The 15,515-nt window shown below is 36.8% G+C and overlaps 1 protein-coding gene across 1 annotated transcript; it reads left to right on the top strand.

The window, feature by feature from the left end:
* Window positions 1-5,785: 5,785 nt before the first annotated feature.
* On the top strand, window positions 5,786-6,349 carry LOC145805701 (uncharacterized). Its single transcript, XM_082900882.1, has one exon. The coding sequence runs from the start codon at window positions 5,786-5,788 to the stop codon at window positions 6,347-6,349; it is 564 nt and encodes a 187-aa protein (XP_082757008.1).
* Window positions 6,350-15,515: the final 9,166 nt, after the last annotated feature.

Genomic DNA, 15,515 nt, shown 5'->3' on the forward strand with positions numbered 1-15,515 from the left:
GCCCAAAAAAGTTGATCTGAAACTGATGAAGAAGGCACAAAAACTTTACAAGCAAAGAAGCAAGAAGGGTGAACCACCCCCTAGCTGAAAATAGCCTCAAACCACCAACTCTAGGCCACAAAAACAAAGTTTTTTACAGTCCAAAGACAAGCCAAAAATAGTTGAAAAAGATAACAAAGCAAGTGTGCAAAACAAGTATAAAAGGAGAATGTTATACCTCTTGAAGGGAAGACATAAATGAGGCAATAATTCAAGCCAAGAAAATCTTCTAGAGCTCAAAGAGGGTCTCAAGTAACCTCGGCCCAAAGATAAGAAACTTCGATTAAGGGTGTGTATGCAAAAGTATAGAGAAAATAAGCAACTAAGCACAAAATTGTAAGAGAAAGAGAGAGAGAGAGAAATCTAGAGAGAGAGGGAGATTTTTCTTCCAAAATTTCAAACCCTCAAAATGGAGGAGGAACCCCCTATATATAGAAAACAAGCCTTGAGCTTAGAAACATCCCGCCATACATGTGTAGGGAGATGTAACTCAATGTGCTAATAGTTGGCACATCTGTCAACAAATATATGGAAAAAGACACTGGTGGCCACCACTGATGGCCGACCGGCCACACCAATGGCTGACAACCATAAGCCATGGCTGACAACCTATGGTGGTGGCCAATAGGTCACCAAAAGTTCTAAGCTTGAAACACCAAGGTTTTGGTCCAAAACAAGGCAAACAAAAGACAAGGTTAAAAGGCTCAAAGATAGGGCATTCCGCTGAGAACTTCGAGCACTCAAAATGAACACATGCAATCACAATCATCATGTGCACAAGCGATGACGTCCAAGTCTTGAGGACGGTCAAAAATGGGGTGTCTACAATTGGGCTGTGATGACTCTAGTGCTCAGCGATTGTAAGGAAAGGACCTGGGCTAGGCTAGGTGACTTTCAATCGGATCGTCTTAGAGAAAAGGTCGGGGTTACCACCCCAAGGATGACTCTTGGTTCGATATTAGATCCGATGAGCATATTGCCTTGAGAACTTTGTGGCATGTTAATTGTTATTCTTGGTGCCCAGAAATTATTAATGATCATGTTGTAATTTGTTTTAAGTGGAGAATGTCATTTGTTATGTTCTTGAGGGACATGAGTATTTTAACTGTTGAACTGTGGAACCTACTTTTTGAAACATATTGTCTTTATCAAAATTGTATGCCAATTTAGTTTCTGTGATATATATCTTATTTTGGAATTCAACATTGTTTTCAAAACTGTATTTACTATCTATGCTTCTACTCACTGAGCTATCAGCTGACTTAGTTGTTTATCATTTCTAGGTGATCAAAGGACTTAGAGTGGACTCATGACATAGCGGTGACTCAATTGCATGGACCTCTATGACATTCATTATTATTTTTAGCTTGTTATGTCAGTTTTGTGCATACATTGTGGTTGGATTTTATTTAGAATTATTTTATTTTGTGGGCGGTTTGTGTTCCATTTATTATATATTTTTGGAAGTTGGTTATGGCCGGTTTTACCATTTATTCTTTGTAATATTGGGTTTGTGTTTAGGCTTATGTGTGCCTTGGGTTAAGTCCCTGTGGGCCACCGCCAATCATGCCCGATTTGGGGTGTGACAATATGAATCTTCCTCTTTAGTTTTGAACGACCCCACAAAAATGTAGCTTGAAGTTTATCAAATTCTTTAATAACCCCTTCAGGCATCTTGAACAGAGACAAGTAGTACATTGGTAGTGATGATGTTACTGATTTTATAAGTGTTAACCTTCCTGCAAAAGACAACAAGTTCCTTTTCCAACTAGCCAACCTACTTCTAACTTTATCCAAAATAGGTTTCCATGTGGCCTTGTTCTTTAAGTTAGCCCCCAATGGCAGCCCAAGATAATTGAGGAGTAAGGATTTAACTCTGTAATTAAGTAATGAAGCAAAGCCATCCATAACATCATCTGATACACGCACACCACACACAACACTTTTATAGTAATGTTTTTTTCAAACCAGACATGATTTGAAAGCATCTTAGCACTCTTTTAAAGTTCCACACCTCTTCCTCCTTTGCTTCACAAAATAATAGTAAGTCATCTACAAATTGAAGATAGGAAATCACAACACCATTTGAACCTACACTCACTCCATTAATCAGTCCTAATTCCTGAGCTCTGGTCAATAGAATATGGAGGCCTTCTATTGCTATATTAAACAAGAAAGGGGACAAAGGGTCCCTTTACCTCAGGCCCCCTTTGTGGAATGAATTCTTCAGTTAGAGATCCATTGACAAGCATTGATACCCTTGCAGTTGATACACACTCCTTAATCCAACTGGATCATATGCCTTCTCAAAATCCAATTTTAAAACCACCCCCTTCTTCTTTGTTTTCTTCCACCCATCGACCGCCTCATTAGCAATTAACACACCATCTAATATATTCCTTCCACTCAAGAATGGTGATTGTGTTTCACTAATTATGTGAGGTATCACTGCTTTCAGCCTATTTGCCAATAGTTTGGCTATGACCTTGTAACTTGATCCCACCAAGCTTATAGGCCTATAATTAGATAGCCCTATTGCATTTTGCTCCTTAGGTATAAGAGTTATGAAGGAACTATTGATCCCCTTCACCAATCTTCCATTCCTATGAAATTCATTTACAAAGTTTATCACTTCATCCCTCATTACTTTCCAAAACTTTTGAAAGCACAACAGGTTGAAGCCATCTGGCCCTAGTGCTTTATTTCCATCATATTCCATCATTGTTGCTTTTATTTTATCTTTTGTAAATTATGTTTCTAGTAGACTAAACTCCATGCTTCCTTCCACTGATTTGAAGAACCCTTCTAATTGATGTCTTGATGACCAATGTTCTGAATACTGATTATTGAAGTGCTCAAATACCTTAGCCTTCACATGACAAGGTTCCTTAATCACAGTCCCACCACAGTGATGGAGTTAATTTCATTTCTTGCATGTCTACATTTTTTCATTACATAGAAAAATCTTACATATCTATCACCTTTCATTGCCAAATTGAGTCTTGATTTTTTGCAGCCACATCCATTCCACCATTCTAATCAATGTCCACACATTTTCTCTGACTTTTCTCCTTCTTGCTTTTTCTGAGTCATCAAGGTCATTATCAATTTGTTAATCACATTCCCAAATATCTCCACATTCCATTTCTTAAGACCTAATTTCAGAGTCTTCAACTTGTTAAGTGATATATACCCTGCAAAACCCACAACATTAGCCTCTTTCCAACTTTTTTTTCCCCCAAAAAAAGCTTGAAAATCTCTATGTAAAAACCATACATTTAGTACCCTAAAGGGTCTAGGACTCCAGTCCCTCTCATCCTTCATCAATAATAGAAGGTTGTGATAAGAAATCATACTAGGTAATTGTAACAACCCCGAGCTGTGATTAACCAATAATCCATTATTAAAATGCCTAATGAGAAATTAAGAAGAAATTTTGAATTACTTGCATGTGCTTTGCGTTAATTGTGCTTATATCTGTCTGACGTGGGAATATATGTCCGAATTTCTGATTCAATATGCGAATTGAAGGCCTTATCGGCATCCAAACACAAAAGTGACTAAATCTATGTGCTATGTAGAATTTTCAGAGCCTTCTGGTAAGTTTAATTAGAATTCGATTCGGAACCAATTAATTAGTATAAGCTTAATTAGGTCTATATAAGGCTAAAATGATTTCTAGGCACCTCATATACACTCCTTCATCATTTTTGTACTAAACTAAAATGTAGAGAGAGACAAAGACAGAGACAGAGACAGAGAGGTTTGGGATCAACATTTTGAAAATGAAGAATTGAAAGGGAATTGGCTTGGAATCTAGCTAAAGATTTGAGAATTGGGAGGCAGAACTAGGAATTCTTGCTAATTCTTGACTTTAAATGAGTAATAAAACCTTGTGATTAAGTCATAAACTGTGAGAAATCAAGTGAAATAGGTGATTACATACAAGAATTAAGCTTAGAGAAGTGAATTAAGAGATCATTCCATGCATGCATGCATGATTCATGGATTTTGAGTTTAATTCTTACTCAATTCTTACATGCAAGTGTATATGTTTACTATCCCTTGGGAGCTCACCACGATTTTACATGAAAACACTTTATTTTTCATGTTTTGGAAAGCAAGGAACTCATATCATTACAAATATGAATTCAGGCTGGACAGTGTGACTTTTCTGGGGCATACAATCAATAAAGATAGCATATTTGTCGACCCGCAAAAAATTGAAGCTATTGTAGACTGGCCTAGACCAACCACTGTGACTGAAGTTAGAAGTCTTCTGGGGTTTGTTAGTTACTACTACAGATTCATGAAAGCCTTCTCAAAACTTGCTCTACCATTAACTCAGTTAACATAGAAAATGCACCATTTGACAAGAATGATAAAAATAAATCAGCGTTCTAAGAGTTGAAGACAAGATTAGTAACTGCACTGATTCTGACTCTATCTAATGGTATGGCAAGTTCCAAATCTACAGTGATGCTTCATACAAAGGCTTGGGGTGTGTTAATGCAGAATGGTAAAGTAATTGCTTATGCTTCTCGATAACTCTAACCTCATGAGAATAATTATCCGACCCATGACCTTGAACTTGCAACTGTAGTTTTTGCTTTGAAAATCTAGCGCCATTATCTGTATGGAGTGACTCTTGAAGTGTACAAGGACTACAAAAATCTGAAATATTTCTTCACTAAAAACGAACTGAAGATGAGACAAAGAAGATGGCTCGAATTGATTAAAGATTATGACTTACAGATTCTGTATCATCTGGGAAAAGCTAATATTCTTGTAGATGCTTTGAGTAGAAAATTTATTGGGAATTTGGCGTGTATGCCTACCAGACAAAAAGAGTTGTGTATGTGATTTTGAAAGAAATGAGACTGAAGTCGTTTTGTGTGAACATGGTGGAGTCTTAGCTACCATTTCTACACAACCAACAATCATTGAAGAGGTTAAAGAAAAACAGCTGGAGGACAAGTTTCTAAAAAAGATTGTTGAAGAAATCGATTCAAAATCAAAACCGGGATTTTTGTTTGAGGGCAATGCATTGAAATATCAGGATAGGCTTTGTGTACCAGATTGTTCAAAACTAAGAAAATGTATCATGGTCTAGGCACACAATTCTAAATTTGCTATGCATCCGGGAAACACAAAGATCTAAAAAGATTTGAAACAGAGTTTCGGATGGCCTGGAATAAATAAGAGTATTGTTGACTATGCAGCCAAATGTTTGCATTGCCAACAAGTAAAATTCAAACATCAATGACCCGCCAAATTACTCCAGTCACTCTCAATCAATGCCAGAATAGAAATGGAAGCATATTATGATGGACTTCATTGTCGGTCTACCTCGCTCTTCGAGAGGTATGGATTCTATCTAGGACATTGTTGATCGTTTGACCAAATCTGCTCACTTTTTACCTGTTAAAACCTTTTATAATGCGGACAAATTGGCTAATATTTATGTGAATGAGATTGTGAGACTGCACGGAGTGCCAATGTCTATTATATCCGATAGAGATCCTAAGTTCACTTCAAGATTCTGGCAGAGTCTATAGCAAGCTTCGGGAATTGAATTGAGACTAAGTAGTGCTTATCACCCACAAACAGATGGCCAATCTAAACGAACCATTTGAACTTTGAAAGATATGTTGAGAATGTGTGTGTTAGATTTCCAAGGAAATTGGGAGACGTACTTGCCTTAGCCAAATTTGTGTATAATAGCAGTTATCATTTGAGTATTAGAATGGCTCCTTATGAAGCTTTGTATGGTCAAAAATTTTGTTCTCTAATTTCTTGGGCTGAAGTAGGTGATAGATCATTATTGGGACCGGAACTTGTGCAAGAGATGACTGAGAAATTAAAATTGATTCAACAACAGTTGAAAACCGCACAGAGTCGTCAAAAGAGTTATACAGATGTTCGAAAAAGAGACAAAGAACATGAAGTCAGTGACCATGTGTTTATCAAAGTGACTCTTATGAAAGGGCAGACACTGTTTGGAGTTAAAGGCAAACTAGCACCGTGGTACATTAGCTCGTATGAAATCATTGAGAAAATTAACTCAGTGACGTACCAAGTGGCCTTACCTCCAGTTATGGAGAAAATGCACAATGTTTTTCATGTCTCAATGCTTCAGGATTATTTGAGAGATCAGTTACATGTGATTGAACCAACTCATGTGCTTCTAAAAGATGATTATACTTACGAGGAACGACCAATCCAAATTGTCAACCGAAGAATCAAGAGATTGATGAACAAAGAGATTCCATTGGTGAAGGTTGATTGGCAAAATCATGGAGGAACTTAGGAAACATGTGAAACAGAAGAAGATATGATGAAGAGATATCCGGACTTGTTTCCATTGGACCCTACATTCTTTCGAAATGAAGGTAATTCGAGTTTGGAGGACTAAACTCTTTAAGGGAGGAAGACTGTAACAACCCCGACTTGTGATTAGCCTATGATCCATGATTAAGAATGCCTAATGAGAAATTAAGAAATTCTGAATTAATTTCATGTGTTTTTGTGTTAATTGTGCTTATATCTGTCTGGCGTATGAATATCTGTTTGAATTTCTAATTTAATATGCAAATTAAAGGCCTTATCGGCATCCGAACACGAAATTGACTAAGTCTATGTGTTATGTAGAATTTTTAGAGCCTTCTGGTAAGTTTAATTAGAATTCAATTTAGAACCAAATAATTAGAATAAATTAATTAGCACTAATGGCAATTAATTAGTATAAACTTAATTGGGCCTATATAAGGCTTAAATGATTTCTAGGCACCTCATATACACCCCTTCATCATTTTTGTACTCAACTAAAACGTAGAGAGAGAGAGAGAGAGAGAGAGAGAGAGAGGGAGAGGTTTGAGATCAACATTTCGAAAAGGGCTAATTGAAAGGGTATTGGCTTGGAATCTAGCTAAAGACTTGAGAATCGAAAGAGACAACTTGGAATTCTTGCTAATTCCAGACTTTAGGTGAGTAATCAAACCTTGTGATTAAATCATAAATTGTGAGAAACCAAGTGAAATGGATGATTACATACAAGAATTAAGCTTAGAGAAGTGAATTAAGAGATCATTCCATGCATGTATGCATAATTCATGGATTTTGAGTTTAATTCTCACTAAATTCTTACATGCAACTGCATATGTTTACTATCCCTTGGGAGCTCACCATGATTTTACATGAAAACACTTCATTTTGCATGTTTTGGAAAGCAAAGAACTCATATCATTACATGCATGCTATGCATTCAAAGTTCAAGTTTTGCTTTTGAACAATTCACATGCTTTTGGGCTTTTGTTTTTGCGAAATAGCTTTCACCTTATGATGTTACATAAGTTTATAAGTGTTTTCTTGAGTTTTGGCCCAAAAGAACATGATTTTGTGCAATGCAATTGAGTTTTGAACTTGGAAATGAAATCTGAAAATTCCAAATTTCGCATCTTCGCTCGAGCGACCCTTTGTTTTGAACCTTGGCTCGAGTGACCAAAAGTTAGGTCGAGCGTAAAATTCAAGCTCCCAGTACTTTTGCAAACATAAGCCTTGGCTCGAGCGAAAGAATCTGTGCTCGAGCGACCACCCTTTGCTTTCAAACTTGGCTCGAGTGACCAAGATCTTTGCTTGAGCATAAAATGAGAGCTCTCAAAATTTTTGCAGGCCAGGGGGTCCGCTTGAGCGACCAAAGTTGCGTTCCAGCGAACTACCCTATTTTTCAAAATTTTGCAAGTGTTTTCGAAATGCATTTTTGCATCCTCATTGCATCTAAGGCATTCCTAAGTCTTGTTTAAGCTAGAATAATGAGGATAAGCGTTAGAAACACACGCTAAGGAAGAAGAATGATAAGTTAAATACCTTTGAGACGTGTGTTCAAGTGTATCTTTCACGTGTTTGTGTAGGTCACGTGTTATTGCCCGCCTTATCAATCTGTTCTGTCCACATGATCTATTATGCTATTAGAGCTATCTGTGAGTAATAACTCTTTAAAGTTATGTTTGATTATAAGTATTTTCTGACTTAAATGATATAATTTGTTTTCTGAAATGCTATTTATGAATCATGAATGAATGTCCATTTTTCTAAAAAGTATTTGTGGTATCCTTAATTCATGTGGCTCTTGCCCGGAGGTAACAATATCGTGGCCAATATATACGTGACCCTTGCCCAAGGGTAACAATATCGTGGTCTATATTCATGTGGCCCTTGCCCAGGGGTAACAATACAGAGGCCTATGTTCATGTGGCCCTCTCCTAGGGGTAACAATACCATGGCTATTTGTGCACAAAGATATTGACTTTTACGGTCGTCGGTACCGACTATGCATGTGGGTCTTATGACCAGTCTGGTCTGATAGCTAATGGATGCACCACATATAATTATTTATGAACTTTGTATAAGTATGTGAATCTGAATCTGTTTTTGATATGAATTGCGATTTCTAAATCTGTTTTGGACGCCATTCATAAACCCTGTACCCTATTGTTATTCACTGGGCTTCAACTCACTATATTATTTATGTATGTAGGTGATCAGGCGTGGGGACCAGGTCTAAGTTACTAGCCTAGAGTTTTGTTTTGTCAAGCCAGCCACCGTGCTGCCCGAAGAGGTTCCCAAGTATCTCAGAGTTTAGGTCAAATGCACATGATGTCTGCCTTTATCATTTATTCTTTTCTTTGTTAAACAAGATTTTTGTACACCCTGTATATTAGGCTAAGTCCTATTTTGTTTAATTTGAGTGTGGTGGAGACGATGGACTGACATATATGTATCACATCATTTTTATGACTATAAGTTTTAAATCTGTCCTATATAAGCCTATACAGCTCTATGGATGTTGTATTTCGTATATGTGCTTCCGCTAGCCCCTAATTACTGTTAAGAGGCCTTTGGTAATTTACGGATTACTGGCCGGTTACGATGCCAAACCTTTAGGGGCAAGTTTGGGTCGTGACAGTAATCCCCATATCTTCACATTGAACACCGCAAGCCATTTTGGGTCAATCAACACCTTATCAATTCCACTCTACTTTTTTCCATCTCTTGAATTACACTAAGTAAATTTTCTGCCTAACAGTAGTAGATCAGACACCTCACATTTGTCAATGAACTCATTCAAATCTTTCATTCCACTATCTCTTCTAGAGCACCCCTTCATTTCACCAATATTTCTTATCTCATTAAAATCTCTACATAGGCACCAAGGCTTAGGGAACTCCTCTTTCAATTTTACCAGGCTATCCTAATAGTTCTCCCCTTGAACCCACATCATTAGGTACATAAATATTCAACATAGCACACTCAAATGAATTTAAAAAAAAAAAAATACACGTGATAATGATAAACCTCCTAGTATTGTAACATTTTGTAATTTGGAAAATATCTGGATCCCATATGCATAGTAGTCCTCCAGCGGAACCTTCAGCATCCGTAGCCAAAAACTCCATTTTGTCACTTGCCCACACTGATCTGACCTTGACCTCTGAGATTTGTGACTTTCTTTTTTTTTTTTTTCCTGAAACATTGAAACATCTATATTTCTTTCCTTCAACATCTTCCTTATCTTACCTTGATTTTCCTTCGTACGCATTCCTCTAATATTCTATGAAAGAATCTTCATAACAACATCATGACACTCTTTTGCTTCACCCCAGTTAGTGTACCCTAAACCATAACTCTGTTTCCCCTCCAATTCTTTCCATATCCTTCATTCCAAGCTCCACAATACTGTTTAGCACTCCATCTTCTTTCCCATTGTACTCCACTCCCAAAACTTCCCACATCTTTAGAGTTTCTTGAGCTTCATTCAAAACATACCTCCATTTATCCTCTTCCCCTCCCCCCATTTTCATTCGATGCTGATAAGAGATTGCTGCTCTCTAAATTGCAGTCTTTGGAACTGATTTACTTGTTGAAGCCCCTTTTCGACCATACCTTCTAGCTAGGTCGAAGAAGCCTTTCTTTGACCACTGTTGGTTATATCTCTTTCTGCTGTTTATCTTTTTCTTTCGCTTCTTATGACTTTCTGATCTATTGTTGGGCTCTTCCTCATGGGCTTCAGACATGCTTGAGTTTCTAATAAACGGCCCTACTGCCCCATTCCTTACAGCTGTGTTACTAACTTGTACTGTAGGCCCATTTTGAACAACTTGCAACCCATGTCCTTGTCTTGTTAATTGACTATGGCCCAACACCATTTCAATATTTACACCAGGCCTAAATAGACTTGACCCACTCATGCTTCTAATATAACCAGGCGTGAGTAGTTGGTCATCAATGCTTTAACTACATCATCTATAGAGCTGTTTCTTTGGTTTCTCACCTTTATCATTATATTACAAGCCTCTCCATTGGTCTCTTTTCCCACACCACTTCTTGACTCTGCAACTTCAATATCACTCCTCCAGCTCGCCTCATTATCTAGATTCTCACTTCTACTCTATCCACATGGGTCATGATCTTGTGCCACATCAGACACATGCTCCAACTCATGGACCGAATCATCCTCTATGTCATCATCATCTTCCTTTTCACTGCTCCTCCCCTCCATCTCTTGCATTTCTAGTTCATTTGAGCTACAATTCTCCTCCATATCATGATGCTTATTACACTCACACTTTGTTTTCATTGTTTTTATCATTACTAGCTGCTCCTTACATACTCTCACTGGATGTAATGAACCTCTGCTTTCCAAATTTATGACTTTATTAATTGGTTCCATACATTTGGTGGAGATCTTAATCTTGGAACACACAAATGTCTTTAGTTGGCTTGTATCAGCATCAAAGCCTATAACTTGTCCCCAGAATCCACCAATCCTTTTTAGATTTGTACTGTTCCATAGGTTTAATGGGATGCCATAATAACTAATCTAGACGCTTCTCCCCTGCTCCAACACTAACCCTATTTTTCTTTAAGAAATATCATCACACCAGTCCAAGATCAGCTCCTTGATTGGCTTCATTTTCAATCCCATCTCCTCATTTTCTCTTACCATATTTTGAATGTTATAACTACATCTCGTCCCCCACTTTCTCTTACCAGACTATCCTAGATCCCTATTGATTCAAGTTCCTTTTCCAAACTAATATTGGCATATTTGGCCTTCAGACGAACAACTACACTTTCATACAACCACCAATTTCCAAATTCCACTGCCTTCAACGTAGTGCTACCTCCACTAATAGTCATTTTTCCTATTATAGTCTCTGCATATAATCACTGATCTATAAAGGGATTTGCTCCACTTATGTCTACCCCACCTTGGTCATTTTGACTCTTAGTTTGGGTACGTATTGGAACTTTTGTAGCTTTATCGTTTGCTTTTTCCATACCAAAATCTGCATGTTTTACCTCTAAAGCCTTATCGTCCACTCATAGGCCATTTGCTTTTGGAACTGCTATTGTTCCAGCCACAATGCAATCAAACCTCATAAGCCAAATCTTGTATTGGTCACCCTCTTTTTCCTTTTGCGGAATGGAGACATCCTTTCCCACACCAAACTTTCTAAATAGGCTGAAAAGGCTCTTTGGATTCATTGAGTTTGGTAAGTTGTCCACAAATACAGTGAAAACAATTGTACTTCCTTCCTTCCTTCATGTTCCTTGTCTTCTCCTTTGCCTCATAACAGGTATCCATCCTCCTTGCTGAGCACCATGTGACCTCTATCCTCATTGTTTCGCCATTGAGCTTCTATGTTCAATTCTAACTGAGATTTCTTCTTGGTAGGTAAATCATTAGTTTTTAGTTATATTTTTCTCCATATGTTTAAGTGCATATAAGATCAAATACAAAATTTGTAACGTAACAAACCATGAACATATGTCACAAGAAGATGATCTTGACGCTATATTGTTGTTTAGTCTAGATTTATTTTTAAGGATTTACTTATATCTTGAATGAAACTCTCATCAACTTCCAAATCAATGAAGAAAAAAGAAAAGAAAAAAAAAATTTGGTGAGCATTTTAATATTGTAATTGTTAGATTACCAATTTGCTTAAAAGTTTAAGTTGTTAAAAAATTGGTCTAACAATGAATATCAAGTTATCCAATAACACTTGCAAGTCTGTTCCAGTGGAAAAACTTGGGGGTCAGCCTCCAGGCTTACTTTTGCAATTTACTGTGATAGGTTGGTGTTAGCAGCAGCATAGCAATGAACTTGTTTACATAATTTTTACTTTTCTTAATAAGTTGTTTAATTTTGGCAATATATGTGCTTTATGCTTCGTTTCTTAGTCCTCTTATCACTTATGGCCACCACCCAATGTTCACGGGGGTGCTATGAAAATCAAACCATGTTGAGCTTGATCATCAGAGCTTTTACCATTGGAGAGAGTAAGGATCTTTCTTTCTCCTTTCCATCTCTACTTTTATAATTTCTATAAAATAACTTCACTTCTTTTTTCTGTTCTATTTTTTTCATTTTCTTTTTTCACTTAAGCCACACTCGACCTTAATAAACAACCCCCCATTTTTCTTCCAAAAACTTGTCCAAAAGAATATCGATCATCACTTTTCTATATGACACAAACCACAACACTAATCCTTAGATAATGCTAAAAGTTAGAATGTTGTGCTTCATTTTTATCTTTCTTTATTCTTTGTCAGTTTGAAAAAACCATAGTCATTATGCTGATGCTTTCATCAACATTTGAGTACTCCTCAGAAGGTTATGGGAGAGACAAATTTGATTTAAAGATAGGTTCATTAAAGGTTAATGTCCAATCTCTAAAAATAATTAAAGCTTTTTTAATAAGCAAAAGAATGTGGATGTTAGCATAAGGATGTGGCTTTAGCCTTGCAATTCAAAATCTCAAGCCACCTTTCACAATAACTAACAACTATTTTGAAAGAGATAAGGGGAACATTATTAGTAGTTTTGCATATCAATCCAAAATTAATTAGGAGGTTGACGCATAAATGAAAACTCGGAGTCATCCAATTATATGATGACAACCACGTGGATGTTCTTAACTGTATGGACTAGCAAAGTAATTTTAGTTAAGGCATGGAATCAATACGATTCATACTTTTTGAAGCTAAACTCGAGGGGACAACTTAAGCATGATTAATTACAAAGCAGGCGAACTTTTGAAGATCTAATTTCGATGAATATTTTTACTTGGGAGATGAAACCATAACCTATAACTTTCGTCTAGTTAACTACAACCAATGTATTCATATTTCATTCATGCAACTGAAATGGGAGAGAGAGAGAGAGAGAGGGAGAATCCAACAATTAGTACACTCCTAACTTTTGTAAGTCAACTATTTATTTCGGCTTTTCATTGGAACATGAACATTGTACAGTTAGGGATTTTACCTACACATTGCCTCTTATACTTGTTGGCAATTTGTTATAATTGAGACATGCAATTCACGTAGTTTACAGCTATCGAGGTGATTCAACTCCCAAGTCTCTTATGAGTGCTATCTAGGAGAACATAAGATTATATATTTTGGTAGTGGAATGGTTGTTGAGAAGTTGTATAGTGGTTCTAATTATTTTAACAACAAATAGACACACATTCAAAAGAGAAGTTGAACACTGAACCTAAGACAAAAACTAAGATACAATGCTAAGCTTGTAGGGTATATGGCCATTTTTCTACCTAATATCCTACCATAAGAAAGATGCCAAGATTGCTATTTCTACTCATATTAAACAACAAAGAGAATTGTTATAATGGAAGCAAAAGAGATTGGTGATGACCACAGTGATGAATGATGATGCAAGGGTGACAAATGACAACATTGTTCAATTATGCAACCTATTTTTGAGCCTTAAAAGGGGACTAGAGAAGAACACTAGGTATGATCAATAATTTGCAAATATATGTTTAGGTTTGCTAGCACTTAAAACTGAAACTTAAAATTTAAGGGGAAAAAAATGATGTTAGACTAGAAAGTTACCTATAAAGTATAGTTTTTAGATAATGTAAAGCATCATAATCTGAATAATCATCTATCCAAGTAGCGTTTCTTCCTCAAGATCATCCATGGAGAAGACTTGAGGGTTGCCCACGATTAGCTCCATGATAATTTGGGCAATTTTCCACATATCATATCCACAAAAAGAAAATTAAAAATAATAATTGATTTTGCAAATTTATTTGTCAATTGTAAAATGAACATGAGGAAAAAGTATCACTCAATTCCATATTAATAGCAATTACTCAATTGACAATTAGTTTGGCATACTTCAAATTTTGAACTTCATGGACCATGTAACCAGCGCCATCAATTAATGCTTCAGGTGGCATGTACGAAGAGTACTGCTCGGTTCTGACAACAACACATCATAGTCAAATAATACAAATAAGATAAAGAATGACTAACAAAATTTGATCATATTTAATCAAAATTTGTTCACTAAAGCTTCCTCTCCCCCTCTCTAAAACCTCCTCACCGGGTCTCACCATTTGGCCGGCCGCCACTTATAGCCATGGTGGTCAACTGGCCTCGCCTCTCTTCTGCTTGCTTCTTGTTTTCTTAGTAATAAGTTTGAATCCCCATAGTTTCTCATCTTATCTTTTCAGATCTATAGGGTGGTGTCTCTTAGTTGTTCATCACACTACAACAATTTGCAGTTTTTGTGACCAAATTTGATGACAAAATGAATGTAGTCGCCAAAAGTCAGACATTTAGCGACTAAAATTTGTATTGGTCGGCATTGGGTCATCAAAGAGAGGACTTCTCGGCGTTGGGCTAGTTGGGTGAGGTAAAACTGTGGGACTAGTGTGGTTTCCGAACATGGATGAGAGTTTGAAGGCGTTGTAGACATGGATCAGGGTAATTAGTTTAGGGTGTTTCAATGCAGCACTGGTGTTCGACAAATTCATTCTAGAGCAAGTTGTTGTCAATGGAGGTGTTCGGAAACTTCATTCGAGAGTGAGTTTTTTTGTTCAAGTGTTCGCAGAGAAGTTGGTCCTTAGGTATTGTCTATGGATGTGTTTCGGCCATAGTGTTCGGTCAAGGGAGTTTTTTGGCCATGGAAGGTGTGTTGGTGTTTCTCGGTCAGATCAACGAAGCAGCGTGGTAGCAGTGTTTCACATGCATGCAACATGCTTTTTGATGCTATGGAACAGTGTATTTCAGGTGTGGGTGTTGGCATTGGTTCGTGTGGGTTGTTGAAAAGAAGAGTGATGTTGCTTTTGGTAGAAATGAATAGTGCAATAGCAGCATAGGTGATTTTGCTTTGGGTTGTGTGGGTTGATTTGGGGAGATTCAAATATTTTATTTGTTGAGTTAAGTCCTTAACTTTTTTTGTTTTCTTGGTTTGTCTTATTTTTGTTATAAAAAACCATGAGGCCGATGAGCTAGCTATATGGATGCGAGTAGCAGTAGTAGGGATAAATTGTACTTTCGAAATCTCTTTCGATGCATGTCATCTTCCTATACCTTTAATTTCATATTTTTAATAAAAATTTCCTTTGCTAATCAAAAAATAAATGAATAAAATAACC

The sequence above is a fragment of the Camellia sinensis genome, chromosome 13, assembly GCF_055761805.1.
Source record: "Camellia sinensis isolate YWXY chromosome 13, ASM5576180v1, whole genome shotgun sequence".
Lineage (NCBI taxonomy): Eukaryota > Viridiplantae > Streptophyta > Magnoliopsida > Ericales > Theaceae > Camellia > Camellia sinensis.

Bases quoted from the DNA above. Each gene is read 5' to 3' on its own strand.
- LOC145805701 (XM_082900882.1), top strand. From the start codon at position 5,786: ATGGCTCCTTATGAAGCTTTGTATGGTCAAAAATTTTGTTCTCTAATT.